At 34.0% G+C, this 15,036-nt stretch overlaps 1 protein-coding gene across 1 annotated transcript in view; it reads right to left on the minus strand.

Annotated features, from left to right (window-relative positions):
• Window positions 1–9,783: 9,783 nt before the first annotated feature.
• The window catches only part of LOC137401604 (probable oxidoreductase PXDNL), a 29,210-nt gene continuing 23,957 nt past the window's right edge, over window positions 9,784–15,036 (minus strand). The window contains exons 13-16 of the mRNA XM_068088036.1: window positions 14,115–14,323; window positions 13,101–13,203; window positions 11,005–11,174; window positions 9,784–10,394 (exon numbers count right to left, since the gene is read on the minus strand). Coding sequence (XP_067944137.1) covers window positions 10,216–10,394; window positions 11,005–11,174; window positions 13,101–13,203; window positions 14,115–14,323 — 661 coding nt within the window. The 3' untranslated portion in view covers window positions 9,784–10,215. The remainder of the gene's footprint in view (window positions 10,395–11,004; window positions 11,175–13,100; window positions 13,204–14,114; window positions 14,324–15,036) is intronic.

Genomic DNA, 15,036 nt, shown 5'->3' on the forward strand with positions numbered 1-15,036 from the left:
ATGGGGTATGTGATAGTGAATGACTTCTACAATAGGCATGATGAAAAAGTAATGACAAGTTTTTGTTCAGAACATTGTCAAGGGGAGATTTGTCTCACTATCGAGGACATCGACGGTAAAGTGATGTGTCAGGCGTCTTCAACCAACTCAGGTGTGCAAATCGATATGAGTTTAAAACAACCTGTGCGATACAAGGCTCTTATATTGGCTCATGTTTTTCAGGCTGCATTCAACTCCTACGCATTTAGTTCCGCTCCTTGGAACAAAATAAGAGAAATACATGACGCCGGCTCCATAGACTACGCTGCAATAGAAAATTACGAGAGAGCTAAACCGCTCAGAATGACTTCGCTAGAGAGTATCACGTCTGGTAATTTGCAATTGACTAAATCAGGTCAGAGCGTTGAAGGTGGTGTGACCTACTTTGAGGTCAAGGAAGTTAACGCCAAAACAAGTCAAAGTCTGGTAGTCTTTGAAGTTGTCGAGCGATATGAAAACGTGCATGCTACAGCATTCGATAATTTCCATCATCCCTTTTTTACTATCTACGGTCTTTGGGGTGATGCTAATGATTTGGTAGTCAATCATACTGAAATTATTGGCATGCAGAGAGGTAAAGGTTTTTACATGAAGAATATGGAACACGTTTGGGACGAGTTTCAGAATGGAGACATCTATCATTTAGTTACTATTCCAATGGCGGGCAGACAAAACCAGGCGGCAAAAATTTCAAAAGACTACGGATGTCTCACGATCAAATGCATGATTAGAGAAGACGAAAAACTTGCGCTTATTCTCTCTTATGCGTTGAAACTAGCCTACTGTGTCTATGGCATGTATAAGGAATCGTTTCCCAACGCTCGCCGAGATTATAATGTCTACTGAATTAACAAAATTTGGCATGGCTATCTTGGAAGTTTCTAGAAGTTCAGCCGCTCATCAGTTGATACACTTTCTAAATTTTTCTATAATAGAACAGAATTAAATATATTAAGATACTAACATCTGCTGTTTGGTTTATATTGAATTATAAATGGTATACATGAATAAATAAATATATGTCATCATATATTATACATATATGGATATATGTGTAATATATGTCATCATATATTACACATATATGAATATATGTGTAATATATGTCATCATATATTACACATATATGGATATATGTGTAATAGATGTCATCATATATTACACATATATGGATGTATGTGTAAATGGATATAGAGAAGTACAACAACTTTATAACCACTTCCTTTATGGTGAGCTGAAGCCAACCTTCACCCTGTATTATATTATGCACCAAATATATGTTATAGTATGCTTTATTATATCATTTGATATTAGGCCTATTATATTATATTGTATCATAATATAATATGTTATAATATACTACCTTAATTATACTGCATCACAATATATTACAAAGCATTAAGTAAAATATGAAAACAAATAAATGCTGTGCATGAAATGTTCTGTCAGGCTAACAAATTTGTTAACCATTGTTGCTAGTTTTAAGTAATGAAAGAAGCTGGTGGAAAGATAGCGGTGTTACAGTGCTCAGTTGAAGAATCTTGAAAATTGAAATTGAACCAATCATCTTTACCAAACATTCTGTTATATTAGCTGTCATATATGTACACTGAGAAATGTGAATACTTCAAGTTGAAGCCAGGGCAGTTGATCTACTGAGTTGGAGATACATGATTAAAAGTAGCTCAGTCATTTGATCTAGTATTGAGTAGTCTATATTGCTGCATATGTAATCATATTACAGGTGATCATATTAAATGACACCATATTACATGTCACCATATTACATGTCATCATATTACATGTCACCATATTACTGGCAACCATGTTACATATTACCATGTTACATGTTACCATGTTACATGATATATATTACATGTCACCATATTACAAGTCACCATATTACATGTCACATATTAAATGTCACCATATTACATGTCACCATACTAAATGGCACCATATTACAATTCACCGTATTACATGTCACCATATTACATGCCATCTATATTATTTGTCACCATACTACATGTCACCATATTACATGTAGTACTACATGCCATCATATTACATGCCATCATATTACATGTCACCATGTTTCTGGTAACCATGTTACACGTCACCATGTTACATGCCACATATTGCATGCCACCATATTACTAGTAACCATATTACATGTCATCATATGACAGGCAGCCATATTACAGGAAGTCATATTATATATTATCGTGTTATAAGTAACTATAGATAACATGTCATCATACTGTTGGTAGTCATATTACAGATAACCATGACACAAGGAGTAGTAGTAGTAGTTACTCTTCCTCCCTCTCCACAAAATACAAGGAGTCACATAACTTTGAGTTTTCTGTCCTCCTTTTTTACAAGCTCTGTGTTGTTTATTTGCTTTGCTTAAAATTTAAGAAAGTCACACATCAAGTACAAATTACAAATTTCCAAGTCAGTGATTTGTCCAGAAATCTGCTACATGTAGATGGCGGGCACTTTCCTTACCATCTCCTTGCGCGGTAACAGTAATAGAATAGATCAGAAAATGTAGTAGTAAGTTATGGATTATTTTGCGATGAAATCACTAAATACTTACAGAGAATACTCAAAACTGCAGGATGTTGAGAATGAATACATAAAATGCTATATGCAGTGGAATCTGTACTTACAATATTAATTTGTTCGGGAAGCCCTTCCGGAACAAATTACCATATAAATGCCCTAATCTATAGCAAGCTAAACAAAAACCCAAAAACAACATTTGCATATTTTATTTAATTATGTAATGTACGCGTAATGGTAAAAGCCTATAACAAATACACGTTAAAATTACATTTTTACATTGTAACTAAAAAAAGAAACAATAGAAAAAAGAAGGGACAAAAATAATGAATAAAAACCATGAGCAGTATGTTTATTTGTTGGTTTATTTTTGGCATCGGCTGCAGAGACGAGGCTAAGTGAAGTCCACAGGAAATTGGAGGACGGCGGTCAGAGGAGGCGGGTATTGTATTGTTAGCTTTATTCTCAGAATAATGATTTTTAAAAACGTAAGTAAAAAGATTTATTCACATCAGCAAGAACCAAAAAAACTCTGTAATCATACAGAAAACACAGAACAGAAATTACTAGCCATACTCTGACATGTGATAACTTCAAGTTATATAATGAACAAAAACAAAACATTTGTCGTTTACTGAATTTTGTTAGGAAATTAAACAGAGTAAGACGAATTGTATGTCATACCCATCAGAAGCATATAGGTTAAGACACAAAAAAAGCAAGCAGGCCAAAATATGAAAGGCCTTTTGGCTTTTTGTATCGTATTTTTTGTTTGTAAGCCAAAGCCAAATTTGTACCAAAATAGGTTTTGAAACTTAAAAACTTTGTATGGAGAATCTTTCATAAGTAGAGGTTTTACTGTACTTCAAAAGAATTCCCCTGCTTCTTGTTCAATTTTCTTTGCACTCAACCATTCACGATATCCCCTTCTTTCACCCTCTTTGTCCCTCTCTCTCCCCTTCTTTTACCCTCTTTGTCCCTCCCTCCCTCTATTTCCTTCTCCCTCTCTTTCCCTTTTTTTCTCTCTCTCCCTCTCTTTCCCTCTCCATATCTCTCCTTCTCTTCATCTCTGCATCAACCTCCCTTTCCCTTTCCTCCCTCCCTTTCTCTCTCTCTCTATCTCTTTCCTTCTCCCTCTGTTTCCCTTTCTCTTTCTCTCTCTCTCTCTCTCTCTCTCTCTCTCTCTCTTCCTCTCTCTCTTCTTCTCTCTCTTCCTCTCTCTCCCTCTTTTTTTCTTTTTCTCTCCCTCTCTTTCCCTCTCTTTCCCTCTATTTCCCTCTCTCTCTTCCTCTCTCTCTCTTCCTCTCTCTCTCTCTCTCTCTCTCTCTCTCTCTCTCTCTCTCTCTCTCTCTCTCTCTTCCTCTCTCTCTTTTTCTCTCCCTCTCTTTCTCTCTCTTTCCCTCTTTCTTTCTCTTTCTCTCTCTCTCTCTCTTTCTCTCTCTCTATTTCTCCTTCTTTCTCCCTCTCTCTCTCCCCCTTTTTTGCCTTCGCACTGTCACTCTGAAATATTCATTACATTAAGCCATTAAAATTATATTATGGCTGTTCTTCATGACCATATTTGGTCACTGTTAAATGGCTGCAAAGCTTGTAATGTGATCATTATGTATGTTATTGACACTCACAAAACACATCTTTAAGTTAAACTATTTGGGTTAAGTACAGTAATAAAAGTAAATAAAGCCATGAGCAATCGAATAAATTTTGAAATTCTTTTAAAAGAAAATATGCTAAAGGTATGCTGACATGCATTGGAGAGCAGCCAGAATAAAGCCACAGCTGTGTTAGTAGAGCTTAGCTAACTAAAACCCTAAAATTAAAAATGGCCGGACCAGACACATCAATGAAGTTTACAGAACCCTGTATATTACACAAATGTCAGTATGACTTTAGCATTACTCCAATAGGAATAGTTGACGATTCTACTATAACGCTGATTATTAGTGATAGCTACACAGATGAGAAAATATTAGCAGAAGCGAACTGCGACAACCAAAGCATTCTGGCCAAGAATCTGTTTGGAGAAGTGCTGTTCAAAGCTGAGAGCCAAGAAGAAAACTGGTCACTAATGCAGCTTAAATTAGTAGATGATAGAGTGTTTGGCACAATTGGTAACACGAAATTGTCTGATAAGTGCAGTAACTATGACTACTTGTTTGCTGAAGATGACGATCCGTGTTCATCAAGTATTTGGGGCCCTTTTCTGAAAGGAACATGGCGAGAGGAGCAGCCATACTTATCTTCTGTAAATCCATTTCTTAAAATTTACTTTGTTGACGGGAAAATACTTACAGAAAGAGTTGATGATACTTCTGCAGTTAATTTAAATTGCAGCAAAGCTCTAATGATGACAAAGGCTTTGCAAGTCGGCTTGATCAAGTATTTTTCTTCAACTGACCTTGGCCCGATAGAGTGTAACTATCATACAGTAGAACCGTATCACACTTCCACAATGGGTGCGATACAAGAGCTCACTCAAGTGACGCTACTGAAAAAGAGAGTCATGAAAAATCATGTAATGCATCACTATATGGAAGGCATCGATGCCACCGGCCATGACTTACTTGAACTAGTCTTTGAATATAGTGACAATGGCCGACTTGATGTGTTTAGTCGCTATGCCGACCACCAGTTTTATGCCCTGGGAATGAACCCTGCGGAAGGAATCCTTGTGAGTCTACATGGTAAAGTTTCTCTTGGGTACATACGAGATGACATAATCAAGGACCAAAACGTACAACGAATTCTCCAAATACAAATTGGCTCAGCCGATACAAAAACGATATCAATCAAGTTCTTCAACAACTCAAATGAGATTGTGTGCACTGTCAAATCAGATGAGATTGGAGTTCACATTGACCTAGAAAAAATGCTGCCTAAAAACCATAAGGCATTGATCTTGGCTCATGTATTTAAAGTTGCGTTTAGCACATACGCTTTTGAGTCAATGAGCCAGAGGCGACTAAATAAAAATGGAGGATTTCAGGAATACGCAACCAATCCGAGTTATGTACGAGGTCAGCATTTTTACATGATGCCGTTAGCCAAATTTTTGTCAGGCCGCATATGCATAAGGCTTATCGGACACAACACTCCAAAAGGAGTCGTCTACTTTGAAGTGCGAGAAACAAACATTCTATCTGACCCCGCTGGACAGATCATAGCAGTGGTTGAAGCCATTGAGAAGTTGGAAAATGTTGAAGCTACAATTTTTGACAACTTTGGAAAAGCTGGTTTCTCTGTTGTTGGTCTCTGGGGAATGCAGAAAGACTTGATTGTAAATGCAAAAGAAGTTCTTGCTGTGGCTCGTTTGGGAACCATTTTTAATAACAAGAGTAAAAAAATTGCATTGGCAACAAAACAATGTGGAAAATATGTTATTACAGATGTGTCGAGCAATGATGAAAGTCAACACTTTGTTTCAGCAAAGATATCTGGCAACAGCGATCAAGTTTCTATAACTTTTCCATGCATGGAAAACATGAATGGACTCAAAGTAGCCATCATAATTTCGTATGCTCTAAAACTAGGGTACAATATCTACCGCATTCATGAAAACTTGGAGCGAGAGATGAAATACCCTTACGCTTCTCCTGCAAATCCTTTTCTCGATTTGTTTTCAATTTGAGCCATTTTTGAATATTGACAATAATTTAAGGAAGAAAAATGTAAGAGTTTGTATTGTAATAGATAATGAGCAATAAAAACAGTTTATTTTTGCAAACCTTCTAACATCTGAATAGAAAAACTTCCTAGCTGAAGCTGTTTGCTGATGAAAAAGAGTATTTTTGCCAAAGTATTCTATTTTACTGAAAACCAAATAAAAAAACACTGTCTTAATTAAAAAATGACAATTGCAAGATGAACTTACACAAAACTTTAGTAAATGTGATTAGAAGGTATCGGTATTTTTCTATCATTTGCGATTGTTTTTAATGTTTGAGGTGATGTGACTACCAGGATATTTCAAGACTAAAATCGCCAAACTCTAAAACTGATTAACAAGCCTTGAGCAAGGTTTGTTAATTCTAAGCTTGAAACACCCTGACAGTCAGATCAGCTCAAACAACAATATGATGTTTGAAGTGTTTGAATCGCAAATGATTGAATAATACCGATACTTTCTGATAAACTCTACTAAAATTGTGCGCAAATTTATCTTTGAGAAGAAAATCTCAAACTACTCGATACCTTACTAGCTGTATTTGTATTGCGTTGGTGTACAAGCATATTTAGTACCTGTTAACTTTGTGCACAGCTTAGAATAGTTGACAATTATAGATCATGAGTTCAAATCCCATACAATGTAATATTTTTCTCAACCTCCAAATTTTTGGAGGGTTTTTCCAGGCTTTTATTATAATAAAGTATCTATTACAAATTTTCATTTTTTTATGGTAATTTTTATGTTTTTGGTGTTTGAGGTAATATTTAGTATACATATCTACAGCCATCTTGCTCTAATTCATGTATAAGGTCAATAACTTTTGCTTCTATGATGAAAAAAACATTCCTTTTTATCGTATTTCAACAAATAAAGTCACTAAATTTAGGTTTTCTTCCTTTTTAACAAACCATTTTACTTTTATAATTGGGTATTGGGTTCATTCATTACTACTAATAATTACAGTAGAACCTTTACATACAAAATTAATTTTTTTCGACAATCACTTTGAATGTAGAACATTTTGTAGGTAGAAACATATTTTACTATATAAATGCCTTAATCCGTTTCAAGTCTCCACAAACAATGACATAATATTTGTATAGATTGTAAATACACACACGCAGTAAGATCGAAATCTCCTTCTTTTTGGTTATCTGACCTTTTTTTCTTTTCACATAGACGAGCCAAAATACAATAGACTCTTTGGTTTGTTGAAACATTTGTCAAGTCAAAGCAATATTTCTATTAAAAGAAGTTTCATAGCTTAAAAATTTTGCACTTTGAGTCTTTCATAATTAAAGGTTCTCTCCAATCTCTCCATCTCCATAAGGTACAAACGTCAAACATCTACTGATTTGAATATGCAATATTTTAACATATATAATTAGCCTTTAAACTTTGACTCTCTATCAGACATCATGCTTTTTAACTAAACATTATATTTTATTCCATACTCAAGAGATGTCACTTTATTGTGTTTTAAAAGTATGTATCAAGTCGCATACACGAGGCAATTGTATTGTGAGCGTAATGAGGAGCACGGAGATATCACTACATTTTTTCGTGTTCAGCCAAACACTCCTGGGCGATTCACCAGCTAGCGGTAATGCAGGCATGTTCACAAACAGCCAACAACATTCTGTGTAACCAGTTTCTGCGATAAAGCTCTGATTGAACAAGTCCAGCATTGCGGCTCAATATTAAATCGCCCCGAGCAGATTGGCACCACGAGGCACTACATATTGCTTAGCGTGTTTGTGCTTTCAGACATGCTTACTGAATGAAATTGATCCAAATAAAGTTTATTTTCATATATGTTATACGGAAGTAGCATGTGAGACACGGTAGTTAACTAGCTCACAACTTACTATTTTAAAATAAAACATCTATAATTTCTACCAAATATTTTAGGCTTGTTTTTTGTTATTTTAGTTGAGACAAAGTAGAGAACTGCTTGAGAAAAACTAAATTAAATGTAAGAAACTAAACTAAGAGAGTGAGAAGTAATGAAGGTAAGTTATCACTGCACATTACAATATAGACAAGGGATTGAAAATGTAACCTGGTATTAAAAGAGACGGATAGAGGGTAGAGATGGTGATACAGATACGGAGTTAGTCTAACTTAGACTATGCTAACTTTATGTTAACACTATTTATTTATATTCTTTTATTTTTACATTTTACACATTTAATCCATTTGATTTTTGTCTAGCAGTAAGCCCGGGCAAACCCAGGATTCCTTCCATTATCAATCAGATAACCTGCAGGTGGGTGTTTAAGAGGCTGGTTCTCAGGAACCATTAAGGAGTTATGTTATCGTGGAGTTTTGTCAAACTCCACGATTAAGGAGTTATGTTATCCTGTAGTTTTGTCCAAGCTACTTCCTGAGAACCAGATGGAGTTTGAAACCAAATATTTCTAGCAGTCTGACAAAGGCATATAGCGTGTGCGTGTAATGTTGGGATGACATCAGCCAACAGATGTGGAAACACGTAACATTTACATAAAATAAAAGACGATCAAGATGACAGGATTTATGAATATAATACTGTAGATGTAAGCTCGACGCCAGGGACTCGTCGACTTGTTTCAATTTTAGACATTTTTCGCCAAGAACTTCAGAGATTTGTTTCATTTTTAGGCGTTTTCGCCAAGGACTTCAGAGATTTGTGTCATTTTTAGACAACCTGTGGCAAGCCTGTAGGGTTTCAGTACAAATTGACAAAATCCATGAAAGTATTCATAGAGTGTTCTTAATGCATGCAATGAGTTTCTAATCAGGCGGGTGTTTAAATTTTCTTAAAAACCACGCGCAGTTTTGAAACCAAATATTTTTTGTGAACTTGTTGGAAGGCACGGAGCGTATTCTTGTAAAGTTTGGATGAAATCAACCGACATTTGGAAAAGCCACACACCCCACTCACATAGACCTAGTATGATTTATTAATTTACATGCGGATTAAAATATAAACTGCACTTAATTTATACAAACTAGCTAGCATGAAACTCATCATCATAAAAAATACAATTAATTGCATTGTTTTAAAAGAAAAAAGCTGGTTAACATTTTATCAGAAAACTAATTGAGTATTTGTGTTTTCGTTTAGTTTTGGTTTGCTGGAGTCAGCCAAATGAGAGTGATAGAGTGGTTCAATAGTGTTCAATATGGTTCAATAGTGTTCAATATGGTTCAATAGTGTTCAATATGGTTCAATAGTGTTCAATATGGTTCAATAGTGTTCAATATGGTTCAATAGTGTTCAATATGGTTCAATAGTGTTCAATATGGTTCAATAGTGTTCAATATGGTTCAATAGTGTTCAATATGGTTCAATAGTGTTTCTGTATTTTATAACACAAAATAATTCTGTTGTCGTTAACAATTAAAAATCATTAAAAAAATTATTTCATGTACTCGTGACATCATTAGTGATTCTAAAGAAACAAATGGTTTTTCAAGTTTTTTAAAAAGTTTTTACGATGCTTGACTCATACCTGGTGTAGAGCGTCACAGATTTTTGTCTAAAATTTTTTTATTCCATTTATATATATACATGCTAGACCATATATATGAATAATAAATATATAATAATATATTTTATATAATTTATATTATTATATATTATATATATGCTAAATTCAAACAAGATCATCTGAGTAATATTTGTCACCACTGTCACATGGTTACGATTGTTTATAGCTTAGAACGTACTTTCATCAGGAAGTCATAAATATCAGGTAACATTGAGCTCCTCGCTACCAAGAACCTTCACCAAAGATTTATAGAAAAACTGCATATATATAATATTTATGCATAGAAATGAGCTTGAGGAATCATAAAAGTCCTGTCGGAGAGACAAAGGGGTATTAAGAATTGATTGATGGTTCTGAAAACTGAGCAAATATGCATTTATTTAACAGCTAGACATCAGTTACAGGTCATGTTTTAGTGAACCAGCCATTGAGGTCTAAGGATGGAATTTCTGTGCACGGAACTCGAAGGTTGAGCAAGCTATTCCTCTGCTTCAGCTCAAATACTTTTGGTGGTACTGTGACCATGTCAAGGTTGTCACAAAGAACTCTAGCTAAAGTTATTTTCCATATCTCTGCTAGTTGACCTAAAATATACAACAGTTTAATATTAGAATAAAATATAATTAATTAACCAGTATTAGACTGCATACTAGATGTTTTTGTTTTGGTTGTGTCTCCATATGCAGGTGTATCTGATTTGAATTAAATGTTAGAGTTGTCTGCACTCAACACCGCGTCCTGGGAGTTAGATATGCTAAGCATTGAAGTTGTTTGTAGGCGCTAGATACATAGCACTCCGGATTAACTTAACATTGTAGTTGTCTGGTCTTAATGCATCTGTTACATCAGTAAATAAATGTGCTAAAAACTACATATTTTTGGAAAAGCTTGAACAATATAGTTTTTTACCTAAAGTAATACAAATATATTAATTCACACAGGTAAGGTATGACAATTACTGAAAATCTAACTCTGATAGAATTGTGAGCTTGTGATTGTGAAATTATGAAAATTAAAAAAAAAGAATTGAAACGGTGTCAGGTTTTTGGAATTCTATTGTTCAAGATAATCAGATGCGAGTATATAATTGGTACCTCTTCTAGCTGCCTGCCAGCTTAGTTAATACCTATACCATTGACAATAGGTGTACTGTAAGTTGTTACGTTGTGAGGGCTATAATGCGTGTAATCTTACCACTGGTAAATCCAACATTCGGCTGCTGAAACTCGTACCAGAACCTGTCACCAAGTCGTAGAGATCTAAATTGTCTTCCCAAAATGCAAAGGTTGAGTTCACCAACCATGGCTCCAGGTGCCTTGTGCTCACTGGTAGCTCCGGTCCATGCATCTATGTCTTTCACCGATCTACAGGTTAGTCAAGTTCAGTGAGTATTTATAGTAATGTGAAAGCCAAAGGCAGTTACTACAGAGATCATCACTAATCTGGTAGCTGGAATATTATTGTATGAAGTTTTTAAAACAAAAAAAACAAAGTTTTTTTAAAGTTCTGTGATAAGTACTTAGGTAGTTCAGTGTGCCGTGAGAAATCATCAAATGTGCCAATAAAACACAGAGAATAAGTGTGTGCACAATTATTCAGAAATACCTAAATGTGGTTGATTGGTGTAGGTGTTAGAGTGTCAGTCTACCAAGCTGAATGTCATGAGTTGGAGTCTCATTGAAAGCAATATTTTATTCGAACCTCTAACTCTCGTTTTGGCCAGATGAATATATGGTTCCTTTGTTTCATTTTAAAGATACAGAATTATTTTGTAGCATAGACCTTACTGTGTAAAAAAAAGTGTAAAACTGATTTTAATTGAGATTGAAGTTGTGCGCTCTTTTTAAGTTAACATAGCGTTACTGTAATCATTAACCTTAAACTACGTGAAAGCGATAAGAAAAAGGGAAAAGTTGTCAAAACAAACTAAGAATACTACAGTTACTGTATGGTTATTAAACTAAAAGGTGTAGTTTTTTCTCCATTTGAAGGAAAAAAAGGGTGAGTTTTAAAAATCTTAAAACGGGTTAGGCAATTTACAAGTATTTTACGTTTTGTATAATGTAAAAACCGTATAACAAACATTTTCGTAACAAACTATATTGTAGGAATATCTACTGTGTGTGTACCACCTGTCTACAATGTGTAGGAGTATCTATTGTATATGTACCACCTGTCTACAATATGTAGGAGTGTCTACTGTATTTTTTGAAAAAGGGAAATGTAAAATACAATTCCAGATAGTAGTTTTTAAAAAGTTTGTAAGGTTATTAGGCCTACTGACCTACTTTTTAGTTGCTGTTATTGCCATTGTACCAAATCTGATTATTCTTAAATTTCTTACCGTTTTACTTTCCTGTTTAGTTCTGAGCCTACACCTTCTTCGTAACTAACAGGAAGTACTTGTTGGTACTTCCTGTTAGTTACACCTGAAGTACTAGCAATATGTTGTTTAAACAGTCTTTAAATAGCTGATAACAAATTTTAAAGCTACAAAAAATAACGACTTTGCGTTGCAGCCAATTTGATAAGATTTTCATAATCGCAAAATACGTGTTTTGTATCTTGGTTTTTTTCACATCATCTGTATTATCAATAGTACCATTTATTATAAGAAATGATAAATTTTAGCCTAACACAAGCTTTAAATTTTCAAGGATAGACAACTACTAAAGCGGACACCTTAAAATTTATTTTTCTTTTTCCAAGTAAAGAAATTGTTAGCCAACTTAAAAAAGCCAATGAATTCAAGTTTTAGTCTTTGAGTAGCTGAACGTCAGCGCTGCCAGGTAATAAAATCTGCTGCCTTCAGACCAGGAGGTGCCGAGTTCAAATCCAGTACAAAGTGTATTTTCCTTTCCTAAAACTTTATCACTATAACTAGACAGACAAAGTTGGTTTTATTTATTGGTTATTTGTGTTTTAGAATATTTAGCTTTTGACAGTAATTTATGTGTTGTTTTGTATTAAAAAGTTTAAATGCATCATAAACTTCGATTGTGTGACAGCAGTATTATACTGCTGTCACATAACAAAGGTGACTTAGCCTCAAATAACAAGACTCTCATTTTGCTACAAGCAAATAGGTATAAATCAGCAATGTTAAACTTTTACATAAACTTGAAAATTTATCTAAAAAATAGTTAAAATAGACTTGAAACATGTCTGTTTAACTCACTCAATAATACTTGATTTGTCTTTTCATGTTTTTTCTTTTGCCATGTAACAAAAAAAATAATTTTATTGATGATTTGCTATACCAATAAAAGATTATACATCCATTATTATACCTGTAGACACTTGCCAGCTTCTCCTTGACCTCCTGAGGCATATCAAGTTCTTCAAAAGTGTTTGGCTCACTCAATCTGCATATCTTTCTCATCTCTGTGTAACCTGGAGATAAACAACTCTCATTTTAAAGAATTGTTCCAGTAGAACTCCAAAGTAATGAAAGTTCGATTGCACTTGAAACTGCTAAAAGTTTTACAAATATATTGGTAACTAATAGTTTTTTTCTGCGTCTAACTCTATGCTTAGCTCTATGCTTAATTGTAAGCATATTGTTAGCTAAATAGCAATGTTTTTCTTTATATTTAGCACTATATTTGTCTCTATGCTAAGCTCCATGCTCATTTGTAGGTATATCTTTAAGTAGATCTTTTTGTTTATTTTTATGTTTATGTAAATGTTTATCTCTATGATAGCTCTATGTCCATTTGTAGACAAATCTTTCAACAAATTTCTACGTTTATCTGTATGTTTATCTGTATGTTCATCTGCATGTTTATCTGTATGTTTATCTGTATGTTTATCTCTATGTTTATATTTATGTTTATCTCGATGTTTATCTCTATATTTATCTCTATGTTTATCTCTATGTTTATCTCTATGTTTATCTCTATGTTTATCTCTATGTTTATCTCTATGTTTGTCTCTATGTTTATTTCTATGTTTATCTCTATGTTTATCTCTATATTTATCTCTATGTTTATCTCTATGTTTATCTCTATGTTTATCTCCATGTTTATCTCTATGTTTATCTCTATGTTTATCTCTATGTTTGTCTCTATGTTTATCTCTATGTTTATCTCTATGTTTATCTCTAGCCATACTCTATTAATATGATTTCTACATACTACTAACCCTTTTACGAGCCTAAACATACTAACATCAAACCTTACACCTACAAGACGAGTTAACTATATTCTTTAATTGAACAGTTGTAGAAACTGATTAACATGATGGTCAACTCTTAAAACGTTCTCTTACTTAACGTAAACTAAAGCGTTAAATCCTTCTCTTACTTGGTATGCCATGATCTCTTCCTCTCTGAATGTTGAAAGCTATTAAATCCATACCACCAAGTGTACGATTAGAAAACCTAAAAGCTTTCTCTAAGTGATGACTGATATCTGTGCCTGGTTCCTTGGCAGCATCGGTGATGACCCCTCTCAGCACATCCCCAACGCCAAATGTATGCAGAAGGTGAGGATTCATCAGAAGATATTCAAACCTGCCAGAATTCGAAACCAGAAAGATTGATTTGCAAGGGAGCAACATTAAGAGAAGAAAGCTCTGTTCGTGTCTAGTGTATTCCTCATGTTGCAAAAACAACAATTGCTGAGGCTTTTAGCAGCTGTCGAAAGTCACTTTGTCGAAAGTCAAAAGGCCAGTTTGGTGTGAATGAGTAATTAAAAGACAGCTATTTTTACTGCAAGGTTACAAAAAGCAAGTACAATTATCTGTTACCATAGAGTTACCATAAAGTTACCATAAAGTTACCATAGCATTACCACAGAGTTAACATAGAGTTACAATAGAGTTACCATAGAGTTACCATAGAGTTACCATAAAGTGATCATAAAGTTACCATAAAGTTACAATAGAGTTACCATAGAGTTATCATAGAGTTACCATAAAGTTACCATAGAGCTAACTTTCTACTAGTTAGCAAAACAGCCTTCAGAGTTAAATGTTTTTTTATCATCATTTGCAGGTTTACTGTCAATACTTTACACTTTACAGTTTAATTAATTTATCAGTTGACTTGTTTATTTGTTTATTATCTTAATAATTTTTCACTCCATTAGTTTATTATTATATTAGCTCATTTTTTTCATTAGTTTTTCATTTAATTGTTTTATCAATTTGTTGATTGACTTGACGCTGCTAACTCCGTACCTCATCATAACAAAAACATCTGCTAACATAGTTTGGATATTTTAA

The sequence above is a fragment of the Watersipora subatra genome, chromosome 8 (assembly GCF_963576615.1).
Source record: "Watersipora subatra chromosome 8, tzWatSuba1.1, whole genome shotgun sequence".
Taxonomy (NCBI): domain Eukaryota; kingdom Metazoa; phylum Bryozoa; class Gymnolaemata; order Cheilostomatida; family Watersiporidae; genus Watersipora; species Watersipora subatra.